The sequence below is a fragment of the Equus asinus genome, chromosome 25 (assembly GCF_041296235.1).
Source record: "Equus asinus isolate D_3611 breed Donkey chromosome 25, EquAss-T2T_v2, whole genome shotgun sequence".
In the NCBI taxonomy this organism is placed as follows: Eukaryota; Metazoa; Chordata; class Mammalia; order Perissodactyla; family Equidae; genus Equus; species Equus asinus.
Genome location: NC_091814.1, coordinates 13,598,741 through 13,614,686, shown reverse-complemented (window position 1 = coordinate 13,614,686; position 15,946 = coordinate 13,598,741). Strand labels below are relative to the sequence as shown.

The window sequence follows — 15,946 nt, the reverse complement described above, 5'->3', positions numbered from 1 at the left end:
ACATATGTTTTTACGTGATTTCTAACACAAGTGCAAAGTTGGGCCCACAGCAAGGTTTAATGTTCAATTACCTACAACTTCATGAAATGCTAATTAGCATATCAAAGTATTTGGCTCCTCCCAAACTCCTCAGCCACCCCCAACATATCATCTACTACAAATCAGTGGTTCCCAATGAGGAAATCAGTATGCTTCCACTTGAGAAAACAAACACTGATTCTGGACTCCTTGGTCAGTGGCCAGCCTATGCATCCTCTTCTACTGGAGAGGAAGAGGTTTGGAAGGGATCTGGCAGAAGAGAAAAGTCAGCATCCAGTCCAACAGTCTGATAGTCTCACCTAAAAAATATCCTCCTCTCTACGCAAGAAGTCATTGGACAAAGTCAAGTTATAAACAATGGAGGAAAAAAACCAGGTAACTGATTTCAAGGCAGAGGGTAGGTTGGGGCTTTCTTACTCCCTAACAAGTTCTACTCTGCTACCTTTGCTAGTTTTATCACACAAATTTGTAGCTCTAGGGCTGCTACACTCTTGCAAAGTACCAGAATGAGGGTGGGAGGACTTCACTCAGCGGAATTTTGGTGCCAACTGCTTAGCTATCTGCAGCTGCAAAGCTGGGATTAATCGCAAGTACACTAGAGCTGAAAACAGAAAGATACTGGGATCTAAATAATCATCATCAGACCAAGGAGAAGGAGAATCAGGACCCAAGACTTACTCTCTTCCTTGCCTGAAGTTTTGCCCCTAGGGTACAGATCAGAGCTTCAACCTACCAAAGAAGAATGGAAGGGAAGAGAAAAATATCTAGAGAATTTTACCAATGTTGCTGTAACATCAGCTTGGCCCAGAAACCCGACGAAGAGCAGAGACATTTCAGAGAACCAGGTACTGTCTGCTAAGGCCTGACACTTGGCCCAAGGCTCTACCAATGAGAAATCGTCTACTGAAGAAGTCCATGAGACCGAAGAGCCACCAGCACTGTACCTGTTCACCTCATAATTCTATAAGTACAGAAAAAGGAGGAGGAGTGGAGGAAAGTGAAGGAGGAGGAGAAGTGAAAAAAAAAAAAGATGACCAAGTCAGCATGGTAACACCCAGCTTGGTAAGGCCAGACAGCCAATGTTTAAAGTGTATGACATTCAATCCTACAGATGAGACTAGACATTGGTCAACAGAAAGTTTTTCGGGTACCTTTGTGAAAAATACCCTTGATAAGGACATAGTATCATCTTATAATCCATATTCATGATCTGTATATATCATCTTCTTTCTTGGGTGGGGAAACTGAGCATAAGGCAGAGTTTCAATGTTAAAACTTACTTTTCTCAGGGAACAAGCTTTCTCCTTAGGAATTTGGAACCTGCCTCTTCCCGTATAAGCCAAAACTCTGAAGGATTATTATTAAAATGCCTACATTATCCTCAGTCCACACTAGGAAATGTGGCATGTGTTACAAGAGAGGAGAGCACATTACCCAAGGCGGGGTATAGAGGCTGACAGCTTGACTATAAATGCTATAGAGAAAGTCCTGGGCCAGCTTCTTCTCATTCACTCAATTTTAACACATCTCAGCACCAGTTCAATGCTGAATTATTATTATTTTTGTGTGTGAGAGGAAGATTGGCCCTGAGCTAACACCTGTTGCCAACTTTCCTCTTTTTGCTTAAGAAAGATTGTTGTTGAGCTAACATCTGCACCAATCTTCCTCTATTTTGTATGGGATGCCACCACAGTGTGGCTTGACCAGCAGTGCTAGGTCCATGCTGGGGATTCGAACCTGCAAACCCAGGGCCACCAAAGTGGAGGGCGCAAACTTAACCACTATGCCACCAGGCCGGCCCTGCTGAATTATTTCTGCTTCCCCTCTCCACTGATTTATTCAACAACTATTTATTGATCATCTGTATGTGTCAGGAATTATGCTAGGCACAGTTATATGTTCCTGACCTGGAGGAACTCACAGTATTTCTTTTTTCTTCATCATTTGGGCATCTCCACATTCTCCTATTTCTCCTTAATGCTGACTATAAGACTAAATTGAAATACTGATAGGTTTTTGGAAAAGTTATTTCTCTTCACTGACCAAACAATTTATATTTGTAAAGCACTTTAAAAGCTTACAAACATGGGGCTGGCCCCGTGGTCGAGTGGTTAAGTTCGCGCGCTCCGATGCAGGCGGCCCAGTGTTTCGTTGGTTCGAATCCTGGGCGCGGAGATGGCACTGCTCATCAGACCACACTGAGGCAGCGTCCCACATGCCACAACCAGAAGGACCCACAACGAAATATACAACTATGTACCGGGGGGCTTTGGGGAGAAAAAGGAGAAAAATAAAAAAAATCTTTAAAAAAAAAAAAAAAGCTTACAAACATATCTCGTTTGGCCCTCAAAACAATACCACACTATGTGGGAACTGTTTTAATTAAGGACTTGAGACATATCCACCAAATATAATGTGTGAAACTTGTCTGGATGCTGATTAGAAAAGAAACTAAAAAGACTTCTGAGACAAGAGCCTCAAGAGGAGAAATCATGTAACTACAGGCATGGCATCACTTAAGGATGGGAATACGTTTTGAGGAATGAATCGTTAGGCAATCTCGTTGTTGTTCTAACATCATAGAGTGTACTTACACAAACCTAGATGGTACAGCCTACTACACACCTAGCCTATACGGCACTAATCTTATTGTATATGCGGCCCATTATTGACCAAAACATTCCATGACTGTATTGTTAGTTTTGTACACGTGACAAAGCTACTGTGGTCATGCTACAACTCCCTCCCTCCCTCTCTCCCCAAAATAGAGTCCTTATCTGGAGAAATATACTCTGAAGTATTTATGGCTGGAATCACATGAAGACTGGGTTTGCTTTAAAATATTCCAAGGGCTAGAGGTGGGAGAATGGAGAAGAATAGATGTAACAAGATTGGCAAAACATTGCTGTTGAAATTGGCTGACGTGTACATGGAGGTTCACTATACTATTCTCTCTACTTTGTGTATGTCTGAAAAATTCTATAATTACAAGTTTAGGGAAAAATACCACAGAATAAAAGAAAGCAAGTCTGGATAATCCATCTTCTTCATTGAGCTGGTTTATTTTGAGAGGTTTTCTCGGGTAAAAGTTAAGCATCAAGGATCAAGTTCTAAGAGTGAAACTGTTTTTCTCTTATACTGACTTCCCAATTCATGTCCATAGTTTGTTTTCTTCCTGACTATGGGACTCCTACTTACTAAGAGACGCTGGACCAAGAAGCACTCTAAACAACTAGCTAATGTTGCTCTACTTTGGAAGCAAAAACTAAAGCTATGACAAACAGGCTGCATCAGAAAAAATAATGGTTCAAATAACTTATTGTGAGTGGGTCAACAGATGATGACAGAGGCAACCACAGTGATTTTGAGCCCTAGTTCCTCTGCGAAAAGAAGAAAATGTAAAAGATCTAGAGAAACAAGGGTGTACTCACTTGGGGAATTTTTTTTTTTATTCTTGCCAGCTCACGCTCAATCTGGTTGAAATCTATAGCTGTTAATCAAAGTTGATTTTTAAATAGAACAAGTTGAGACCTCAGCTCCTCTGGCCAGAAGTGAAGCTACTTGCCCATTTTCAGGCTAAAAAATCAATAACCATTTATATTATTAAAAAATTATTCAGGGGGCTGGCCCCGTGGCCGAGTGGTTAAGTTCACGCGCTCCGCTGCAGGTGGCCCAGTGTTTCGTTGGTTCGAATCCTGGGCGTGGACATGACACTGCTCATCAAGCCACGCTGAGGCAGCGTCCCACATGCCACAAGTAGAAGGACCCACAAGGAAGAATATACAACTATGTACTGGGGGGCTTTGGGGAGAAAAAGGAAAAAAATAAAATAAAATCTTTAAAAAAAAAAAAAATTATTCAGGGGTTGGCCCCATGGCCAAATGGTTAGAGGTCCATGTGTTCCACTCCAGCGGCCTGGGTTCACAGGTTTGGATCCCAGGCACAGAGCTACTCCACTCATCAGCCATACTGTGGAGGAATCCCACATACAAAATGGAGGAAGACTGGCACGGATGTTAGCTCAGGGTTAATCTTCCTCTAGCGAAAAAAAAGAAGAAGACTGGCAACAGATGTTAGCTCAGGGTGAATCTTCCTCAGGGGGAAAAAGAATTTAGACAGGCTTTGAGATTTTTAGTCTAATCCTCTTTTCATAAGTAAGAGCAGAATATAAGAGATATGCTCAGGGCTGGCCCGTGGCAGAGTGGTTAAGTTCTTGGGCTCTGTTTCAGTGGCCCAGGGTTTCACCGGTTCGAATCCTGGGCGCAGACATGGCACTGCTCATCAAGCCATGCTGAGGCGGCACCCTACATGCCACAACTAGAAGGACTCACAATTAAAAAAATACACAACTATGTACCCGGGGGCTTTGGGAGAAAAAGGAAAAAAATAAAATCTAAAAAAAAAGAGAGAGAGAGATGCTCAAAATCACAGAGCAAAGGCAGTAAAAGAGCCAGAATTCCTAAATCCACATTCCTCATTCCTAACCCCCAATTCAACTCTCTTCTAAACCATCTTTTGCCTTCAATTTCCTGGCTACCTAGAATCCAGGGGGAAAAGAAATCACCAAGGGAACAAGAACCCTCTAAGAAGCTAAATAAATCTTCAAACCACAAATGGACAATATGAACACCTGTTTTCTTCCCTTGAGGTACCCCCTTCCCTTGGGACAAGGAAATCTATTTTTCATTTTCACTGATAGAGGGTTAAGAGCAGAGTCCTCCTTCTTTAGTTCCTCTCAATGAAGTTAACAATAATGACACTCTATCCCCCCGGCAATAGTCACCAATGTCACTGGCAAAAATAATGGAAAAGTACATTTCACTTCTTTTAATGAGATTCCTTGTTCTGAACCAGACAATGCCAGCATGCTAGAGGAGCAGAAATTGTCTTTCAAGTCCAATACTTGAAAGAGCAATTTCACAGTTTTCCAGATTTAAGGTAGTAGTAGAAAGTATCTTCTTGTCTTTGTAATAAGACATCAACAACTTTAACAGAGGAAAAGAAAGAGCTCCATTCATCTCAGATTAGAGTTTTCTTTTTGGAGTATGCCGAACCATGACTTGCTCTGCTTAAAAGCATAAGGTTTATGACTACCGAATTTGCAATGGACAAAAAGAGGGCATCTGATAGGCAAACTCTTCTGTTTGTTTTGTTTTAGGGATCTTGGAATTGACTGCAGCATCAGTTACCTTGGAATAAGTCCTCACTAACTTCTAAAATATTTTCTGAAAGAATGATCAATAACTCCACATATTATGCATGGAGGAGCTCAGAATTTTCTTGCTTTTTAGGATAGCTAAGGTCAGAAGGGGAAGTTCCCTTCTGTACCATTCTCTCCCTCACCAAGGACTCCTGGTTCAGTCAGTACTCATTCAACAACAAATATTTAATCTGCTATAAAGTCATGTTAGTTCACATACAGACTTTCAGATTAGTGAGGGGAACAATAACAGCATAGTGGGTAAGAATGTGGACTCTGAAATCAGAACACCTAGGTTTGCTAGGTTTCAATATTAGATCCACCATTTACTAACTAGGTAACCTTGGACAAGTTGTTTAAAACTCTCTAGGCCTTGGTTACCTCAACTATAAAATGGAGAAATAATAACATGTAATTCACAGAGTTGTTATGAGAATTAAATAAGGTAAGTCATGTAGACCACTTAACATAGAATGCTGCTCTATAAGTACTAGTAATTATTATTATCATTGTGAATTATGAAACCCCATCTACAGGATGGGAAGGGTCAGGGGAAATAAGAGAAGCAGCAGAAAGGGAAAACAAAGAGTTGAGACTCATTTACTGAAACAAAAAGAAATGAAGTTACGGGAGGATTTCAAAGGAGACAAAAAGGTAGTTGACTGATTCATATTATACCGTGGGACTGTGAGAAAAGATACTTCTATGTTAAGATAGCATCTTTTTTGGAGAGGGCAGAGCGAAATGGGAGCTAAAGTCAAATAACGCTTAAGACATCCACAGCCTTCCCAGAAGACCATGCACTACCACTTCAAAAAGTCTGCAATTGTTATGGGGAAGAGGAGTTGGCTGCTAGTTACTGCAGGGAGCTCATGCTTCTTCAGCACAGATATGCATCAGATCTACCTCTCTTACGGTTGACCCCACAGCACAGAAAGTTGAAACCTAGATGAGGAAAAACAGAAAGTTATCACTTACTTCTGGGGTTCTACTTACTCACAGCAGAATAAGCCCATTTAAAAAAAAAAAACCTCTAAAGTTTAAAATTATAAACAGGAGCTGGCATGATCCCCAGCACCATACTGTGAAATGTGAGATGATTTTTTTTTGCAGTTCTAGGTAAATGTCCAAAAAGCAAAAGAAAGAGAAGTTCTGGCAGAAAAATTGCAGGAGTGGTCACAAAATTTGTAACCCAAATCATTTGACTCTGGAGGGATTTCCGAGTGGCAAAAAATTTCCAGATATAGGGGGCTGGCCCCATGGCCAAGCGATTAAGTTCGCACACTCCACTTCAGTGGCCCAGGGCTTCACCAGTTTGGATCCTGGGTGCGGACCTAGCACCGCTCATCAAACTATGCTGAAGCAGTGTCCCACACAGCAGAACCAGAAGGATCTGCAACTAGAACACACAACTATGTACTGGGAGACTTTGGCCAGAAGAAGGAAAAACAAAAAGTTTCAGGTATAATGCTCCTTTGCATGCAGGTTTCTATCTTTTTAAAAAAGAATGTATATATATTTTATTTGAGGGTCTTCCACTAGCAAAAAGCCTTAAAAACAAATATGTACAATTTGATCCAAAAGTGGGACTTTATCCTAAGAAAATAATTAGTCAAGTGGACAAAGATATATATACAAAGATATTCATTGCAGCATTGTATATAATAACTATAACTGGATAGATACTATAACTGGAAAGAATCTAAACAGTAGGGGATTGGTGATATAAATCATGGTGTAGTCAAAAAATGGAAGAGTATATAACCATTGTTTTTATGTATATTTACGGATAGAAAGTCACAATAAATTGTTGAGTGGAAAAAGATTAAAAAATTATACAGTACAATTACTTTTGTAAAAAACTCATCTATAAATTCACATGTATTTATACACACAGTAAAGTTCCAAAAGATTACATACCAAAATGTTAAAATATGACTATCTTGGATAGTGGGATTAGGTTAATTTTTAACTTTAAATTTCTATTTTTCCTTATCTATATAAATTTTCTATAACAAATAATTACATAGATAATTTAACAATTAAAGAAAAGGGATACACAGGGGTGGCTTATTGTCATTCTCACTGCTTTATAACGTATTTTTCCCAGTAAACCACTACTCAACAGTCCCACACAAACAGACCAACACTCGCCACCTCACACACAATTTCAAGCTCATTACAATCATATTATGCCACTGCACAGACAGACTAGAAGGAAAAATGTGAAAATACCTAGAATGCTGCTGACAATCCCAAGCTACAAATAAGCATGACTCCTATACACTCACTCTTTTTCTCTACTACATATTACTTTGAGATGCCTATGCAACCTGAAACAAGCCTACAACAGCACATATAAGAGGTTCTCCACGAAAATCAGGTTTCTCTTTCATATCCTTCAGAATATCAATACTCTCCTATACAATAGGGATACTTAATTTCAGCATATCTCCTGAATGCCAAGACTTGGAAAATATAAACGATCTAGCCTCTAAGTTATGAAAACAAGCTGGGAAATCTTTAATGTTACTAAAATAATTTCAAAACAGCTGAACCAGGCAAGTACCAAAGTGGAAACAATCCAATCAATTCTTGCTAAAATATAAAGCTGACTCATCACACCATGTCACAGAAAATTTTCCTGAGTCACTCTGGACTACTCTTAGGAAGCACTCCATTTTGGTCCTTGGCCCCACCCTAACTTGTGTTTTCTGTGAAAAAGATACTGGAGGGGCTGGTTTCTAGTCACCTGGCAAACCACCACTGTGACTCTCCATAAATTTGCTCGCTACTAATGAACCACTGGGGACCAACATTCATTACTGAGAGGAAGGAGAAAATGTAGAAGAGAAAAAACGTCAATCTAATTTTGAGAAGTGTGAAAAAGGCAAACTTCAGAGGGGGAAATGAGCTGGCCTCAAAAGAGGAGAAAAATGAAACAAAGATATTTTCAGACAGTAAATAGCTCCGAAATAAAAGTTGTTTTCCCCCAAGTGTGTGAAACAAAACAAAGCTGGCCTTAATACCAGAGCCTCTCCCTGCGCTTTCAGAACAGAAGCATTTCCGTCGGAGATGAGATGACATCATCTACCAACTGAGAAACTAAGAGGCTGTGTGTGACTGACTTCAGTGTTTGAAGTACACATATAATTTGGGGACGCTAGAGGCTGGCCGGATGTGCATTCCTCAGACAACTGGAGTTTTGCCTCAACAGGTCATACAGAAGCAATCCCAGAGACAGCTCAATGACCTACCAATACTACGACATAAATGTGTCAATAATTCCTACATAGAGCACAAAGAGACAAGCAGGCTTTTTGGAAGCAAAATGCTAACTCCTAGGGGATCTCTTCGTTGATAAGATTGAGAGCCAGAGGTTTTATAAGAAAACAAAAAAAGCAAAAGCAAAAACCCACACAAAACAAAAACATAATCAGCCCTATTGTTTGCTGGACTATCTGAAGCAATCTCTCTGCTCCTCGTTAACCTGGAATACTGAAAGTGATTTTAACTATATCCCTGCAGGTGGGAGGCACAATATGTTCCCCAAATGAAAATACTCAGAAATATGTCTGAAATGTCAGCCTGCCTCCTGAGTAGTATTGCTGAGCACACAGCTATAAGAGAGAGTGTTTAAAAAAAAGTACCATTACCATAGCCTCAGTAAGGGCTAAATCTAGCCAATTAAGAAAACCAAGCCATATCTCAGAGAAAAGCTAAATTTTATTTCCTAGTAGGTGTCAACTTTTGCAAAAGATCTTCTAGAAAAAAGTTAGAAAGGCGAAGATCTCCTAGAAACAAAACTTAAAACCAGTCTGATCTATCAGTCCTGGGGTCACCTCAGCTAAGAGCCAACTAAGTGGCAAGGAATGAACCACAGGTTTACTAAAACTCATCTTGATATCATACGTACAGCCCTTATGCAACATCTCTGTCTCTAGCAACCATCTCTCTGAACCTCAGTTTCCTAGTAAAATGAGGTGAAATTAAAATGTCTCTACATTTCCCTCTAGTAATAAAGTTTTGCTTCCATTTCTACAAGGTAAATTTCATGGTTCTCAGGCCTCAAATATGTATCTCTTGGCACCAAAACTTTGGTTGGAAATAGGGAAAAAATCTGAGTTCCTTAAAAGACTTGAATCTCTTGGATAAGCCACCCATGGCCAAGAGGTACTTGGGCGTCCTGGCAGATTGCCACCTCCTAATTCTATTTCCAAACCTGGCTCTATCTATCTTTGAAAAGCAATGAATCTTGCTGGATTGGAATGTACATGTTTCAGCAGGGAAAGTCTAACTTTAATGATATTATAATGAGCATTAACTGCCCCAACAATGCACTTCAAGCTAATTACTCCCCAACCTCTAATGCAAGGAAATCAGACATATGGCCAAGTTACTTCTCTGCCATCCCTTTTATACAAGGAAAACTTTATCTACACTGCATAGGAAAGCTACTATGCTCTAGCTAACTATATATCCTTAAAAAACCTCGTCCCATTCTCTCCCTCCAACTTCCCTTGCTTACGTTCCCTTAGCGCACTCCCCATCAACATCACTGATCCTTTGAGGTAGTGCATTCTGGGTTAATTCCATAATGCTCAGTTAAGTATACAAGGCAAATAATAAGATATATTGAACTCCCTACAAGGACTCTACCCTCCTCTCTCTTTTTGCCAGTCTTCCTCAGACTCCAACAATAAGGAGACTTTTCAGGAATCATATGTTTATCAATTAATACATATTGTACACAGCCATTACAAATAAACAGACCAAAATTTTACAAGAGGAGAAAGAAAAATGATCGGAGACGAAGGTTAAAAAGATGGAAGGGCTGAGGAAAAAAACTTCACGTCAAACAGACAACAGTAAAAGAAACAACAGAAGCTCATAGGAGATATGAACAAAACAGGATCAACAAATATGTAGAAACTAAACAATGCTCTCTTGATAGGAAAGGGTGGAGAAGTGAAGCTCAATAGAGGAGATGGGCTAGGAACGGGTTTCCTCTGGGAAACATCATCAGTCCAAACACTCTCTCTTTGAGATTGAATGGTGGTCTAGGGTTTGGAACAGAGACAGGGAGATTCCCTCTGCCAGGCGACCAAGAACAGCATATTTCCTGAAGTATATAATTTTCTCCTTGATCAAGAAAATATGCCCAGTAAACACAAGAAAGAGAAAAAAAGAAACTAGCCATTTTGATCTTGTCATTTTCTTTATGTCAAGTAAGAATATCTCAAAATTCTAGGAAAGAAAATATTCAGCTTAAAAGATAAAACAACTACCTTCCTCTTACCCAGTTCTTTCTTTGGCCTGGTGTTATCTCTGTTGTTCAGTTCACAGGCTATAGCTTCCACTATATTATCAAAGAAAAATAGGCTGATAAAATATGTAATAACTGGTAGTTAGCAATTATTTGAGCAAAGTTATTAAACAGAAGGGTTTTACAACAACCCAGAACAGCACACAGAAATTAACAAGCAAAACATACTATTTTGATAGTCAAAGTTAACTTGTAAGTACATATTACCAATTAACATCAGATACTGGATACCTAATAAGTCCGTATAATTACACTTGACACTGGGCTTGAACAGCCATGGCAGAAATAAATGGTTATTAATAAAAAACAATGACACTCTGATGTCAGTTTTCTGGCAGAATCTACCAAGGGGACAGAAAAAAGGGGAGGGGGGTCAAAACCCCCTGTGGAAAAAGCAAACAGAAAAATCTCTCCCTACTTACAAAATATCAACCAAAATGGTACCTGGTGATATTGTGACTACATGACATAGTGTTCTTTCTTTACATTTCTAAATTTCAGTTTCTCACTCCAGTAAAGTGACTTAAACTACAATACTTGTCACTATGTGGAAGAACTGAAAGGAAAGGGATAATCTGCAAATGGCTTACACTGTATACAAAGAACACAAACAAAAAACCCTCAACAAAATCCGTACCATTTGGAGTTATCAGATTACAGCGTAATTTACTGGTGGGGCTCTGCTGGGAAGAATAAAGCCACCAGAATCAAGGACTGATGAGGCTAGCCCTACTACAAAGGTCCCAAACAAAAATGCTTCAAGTCCTTTGGTGTTTCCCTCATTAGTTATGGAAAAAAACGTCAGGAAAGGAGCTGTAAAGTTACCTCCAAATCATTTGTGCTCATGATAAAATTATATAGGCGAAGGGTGACAATTTCAGAAATGTTCTGGTCTGAAGTAAAAGAAGTTACAGGTTCATAATCTTCTAAGGTTTTAAGAGCTTTTTCTGGGGGAAGTCATGTGATTTTAACACACAGCTCTTATTTCAGGGGCGCAGTGTACACCTTCGCATTCTAACTTTACTTTCTAACTCCTCCACCAACTTCAAATCAAGCCTCCAAAACAGAAAATCTTTTCTCCCTTCATGTAGTAAAAAGGAGACTCAGAGGCTTAATTTCAAGCTCTTGATGGACTAGCCAAACTACAGATAGCGAAACAGGCTCTCTATATGCTGGTGTGACAGATGGCTGCACTGTCAAAGCACCTCATCTCTGCTGATTTTATTTTTAAGTGATGCCACTGTCCAAATAATGAGAATGGGGTTGCCATTGTCCAAATAATGAGGATAGGAGAGAAAGCAAGAGAAGGGATAAATTTCCTTTACACACCAAACAGCTGAGACTAGATGGCAAACTGCATTGCCTTCTATTAACAACCAAGTGTAAGAACGAGCGCATGATGATGACTGCTATAAGCTGATATTCATTTATAACTGCCTCCCCCAAATCCAAACATGGTAATTATTCCAATGGGAAAAGATGTCGAACATCTCTTACAAGCATATGGTTTGCCCTACCCTTTGTATATCACTTGTCAGCAGCATAAAAGACCAGCTATAGCTTAATGGTGAGATAATCTAGACAATGGTTTAATACTGGCAAGGAAGAACTGTTCTAAATAACCTGTCCTTTCTAATTTGAATGCCAAAAGATTTTGAGCCTCCAAAGGTAATGAATGCCTCATCTAAAACATTACTCTGTCCCTGAATCTGACATTCTTATTTTGTATCCATTTTCAACAGTGCCAGAGAATCTTTTGCCCTTAGGATTTCAGAGTTTCATCAAAATTTAAGCTGAGTTCAGCTAAACATCTAAGAATAATAAACTGGTTTTAGGATGGTGAAAACACACACACACACACACACACACACACACAATCTCCTACCTTGAATTTCTACAAAGCTAGCCTTCTAGCCTTTAACAATTTAGGAAATCCTAAACCATCGATTATTCCTTCCAATGTCCTAACTTCCCAGGTACTATCCAGACAGAGCACCACTCTCCTGCAATCACAAATAAAACCCACTCTTAATAGCCTTTTTTGCATCAGAATCAAACATCTTATCCTCTTCAAAAACATATCCTTGAAACGAAATATTCTATTAAATTAAATTCACCAAGCCCAAACCTAAGTAAACATGCAGATACACAACAAAAGTCAGCACCATATATCTGCACACCATAATCCTATAATGTTTTCAGGACTATTTATGAATAGAATTTTTCTTAATTTCTTAATCTGTTTCAATATTTGCCAAAGAAGCAGATAAGAAAGGTGTAAGAAACAAAAGTAAAAAAAGGAATCTAAAGCTATTTATTTTTAGAGATTTTTACACCTTGATTTCACATATGAACATAGTGGAGTCAAGGAGCTGTGAAGTCCACTGAAACCCAGTATTTAACTTTCTGGAGAAAACACAATAGGATAAACATTTATACAACCTAATTTACTAATTGCTAGCCCTAGGATCTGGCAGGAAACATATAAACATACAAAAATATCAAATAGTGACATCTGAAAAAAGACAGTAGGGCTATCCAAAGTAGGACTAAAAACAGAAGAGGAGGAAGATGTATCAGTAAGTGATAAAGAAATATTTCCTTCTACTCCTAAATCTGTCCACCTGGCCAACACTTCCATGAGATAGATGCTGAATCAATTTTGGGATATAAACACGGATTTTAAGATTAACCTCTGGTTTCTAACAGAGAGAATACCTGTCTTGCTAACAGTTCAGTTTAAGGACTACACGCAACCATTCTTCTTTCTGTACTGCGGGAAAGGGAGAAAATATTTTAAATTAAGGAGGTAACGTATAAAAAAACCCTGTCATGGGGCTGGCCCCGTGGCCAAGTGGTTAAGTTCGCGCGCTCCACTGCAGGCGGCCCAGTGTTTCATTAGTTCGAATCCTGGGCGCGGACATGGCACTGCTCATCAGACCACGCTGAGGCAGCGTCCCACATGCCACAACTAGAAGAACCCACAACGAAGAATACACAACTATGTACCGGGGGGCTTTGGGGAGAAAAAGGAAAAAATAAAATCTTTAAAAAAAACAAAACAAAAAAAACAAAAAAAAACCCTGTCATTTTTGCTTTATCCTTCTTCATACTTGGAATGCAACATGAATTGTTCTGGCCCTCTAATGCTTTTACAGGAAAGGCAAAAATCATCTCTCAGGAAACTAAAAATGGATGTACATAAATAAAACTGCAGCTTATGAAGAAGATATTTGTGACCATGTATTCGCTCATCTGAGCTAGAATATGAAAGGTGGTTCTCTATTCAGCCAATTCAAACAGGCTGGGATGCAATCCCAGGCCTAAGGAAATGTCAACATCTCAAGTAAAGCATCCAACATCTGGCAGCCTCTCTGTTCACAGTGTAGAGGCAACAGTCACTGCGGAACATCATACATTTCTGATGTAAGCTCTAGAACAGTTTCTAACTCAAACTCCCCCACCCCACACACACAACCCCCCAACGACACACATTTTCCCTCCTACATACAATCTGTTGCTTTTCTTGTGGGATCCTCAGCCCTCCCTCAATCTTCAACAGTTTCTACCTACTTTGAGCTATATTCCCTAGCTTCATTCTCCTAGCCAATTTCCTGATGGAGCCTAAGCATTCTTCCAGTCCACTGCCTATTATGCAATAGTCCCCTACAGGACTTAGAGCCATCCTCCACTCCATCCTCAGGCCTAATTCTCAACATCACTCTCTCAGCCTCTACTGCAATTCAAGACTCCATCATTCCACCTTCTCCACCTGCTTTTAGGGTCTTTTAACTCTAGTTTTCCACATTCCTCAGGCTCTCTTCCAAACGTCCCACTCTTTCCAAAGCTGGGCAGTCTAGAAATGGGAGTCATCAAAGGAGAATGCTTTACAAAATATGGATGAGACTGTGTGAGCGCGGGGGATGGGGGGGTACCACGAATGAGAAGGAATGAGGCATCACGAGGAGTCTCTTGAGGAAAACGACGTCTCCAGTAACTCCCATCTCCAACAAAATTTACAATTCCCTAACTCCCTAGCAATCTAAAGCATCCCATAACTCTTCAATACCTTTTAAGTCTCCTGGCTTCTAGTCCACATTTTTATCCAATTAATCCCACAATCAGCCTGGATTCTACCTGCCTCTCTCACTAAGTAATTCCTCTCTACTTACGAGGCCTCCATTTACTTTACTTTTCTCTACTCCATTCCATTTCCCTTCTGTTTCCTTTCTACCCGCATCTTCAATCTCCATCCCTTCCTAACCCTCCTCCTTAAAGTCCTCAACTCGGTCTTCTCGAGGACAGCCAACGTTTTTGACAGCTTCCCTTTACTCAATCAAATCCATCCTTTCCTCAGACGCCCCCAACCCGCTCGGAAAGCCCTGCTCTTTGAAAGCCCAGCCTTCTGTCCTCCTTACCGGCAACTCCTCGGACATCCCCAGTTACGGGTGCCCTCCCAGGTCTCGCTCTTGCTCCCATCGCACAGTCGTGGTCAGCCCCCTGCCACCCTCGCCCCGATTACCTGAGGACGAGGCACCGGAAGAGACCCCGGGATCCACGGATGAAACCCCGACCGCCGACGGCCCAGAGGAGGCCGACGCCATCTTGGCAGCCCCCTCCCCCTCAGCGGCCTCGCTCCCTTTCAATCCGGCTCTTCCTCTTCTCAGAGTCGAATCTTCCCCACGTCTCCTCACAGAACCCGCGTTCCGCGGGCCACCTCCCCGCCCCCCTGGGGCCTCTCTCAGACACGTCGGGCCGGCTCCAGGACCACCTCAGGGCCGCACCATTCGGCTAGCATGGGGGAGAACTCCGTCTCTCACACTCCCCTCAACTTTAACTGCTTTCCGCGGGAGCTACTTTCCCCTTTCACAAGGGAGTGGGCTTAAGCTGGCTTGCGGGACCCTGTGTGCGGACCAAACCACACCCAACGGAATTAGGAGGCGTGAGAAGTCCCGAAGGAGCAAATGCCCTCTCCCCCTCCTCCCTAGCCACAGCCTGTTTGTCGCCCAACCCGGCCGCTCCACTCCGGGTGGCCAGGGAAATTCAGGCACTGCGCATGCGCCTAATTTTTCTTAGCGTTCCATCCCACTCAAGGGGGAGGGGGAGGGAGGCCCAGAGAGGAACCAGCCAATCGAGACGCTGCTACTGGTCACATGATGCGAGTCCCTCTAACTAATCGAGGGGTTGAAGACTTGCGCGCGTCGGTCAGCAAACCGTCCCTACGGTGGCCCGGTGGGTCAGTTTAGATTCGGCTCTTTGAAATGAGTGGGTTTACGTTGCCTGAGTTCGGGATGAAAGTCCACCCGGCCAGACCTGTTAATTTCACAGCCCAGGAAAGAACTCCTGACAGAAGCCGTGCGGTCAGGTCCGAGACGTTATGC

The 15,946-nt window shown here is 41.2% G+C and overlaps 1 protein-coding gene across 6 annotated transcripts in view; it reads right to left on the bottom strand.

Annotated features, from left to right (window-relative positions):
* PIP5K1A (phosphatidylinositol-4-phosphate 5-kinase type 1 alpha) overlaps positions 1-15,621 on the bottom strand; it is a 37,612-nt gene extending 21,991 nt beyond the window's left edge. The window contains exons 1-3 of one of the 6 annotated variants that reach the window (XM_014865315.3): positions 15,088-15,541; positions 10,539-10,598; positions 6,146-6,184 (exon numbers count right to left, since the gene is read on the bottom strand). In XM_014865315.3, the coding sequence (XP_014720801.1) occupies positions 6,146-6,184; positions 10,539-10,598; positions 15,088-15,169 (181 nt within the window). In that variant the 5' untranslated portion in view covers positions 15,170-15,541. Of the gene's footprint in view, positions 1-6,145; positions 6,185-10,538; positions 10,599-15,087 lie in introns of all 6 variants that reach the window. The other 5 variants (XM_014865312.3, XM_070496897.1, XM_070496899.1 and 2 more) reach the window with 5 other exon arrangements.
* Positions 15,622-15,946: the final 325 nt, after the last annotated feature.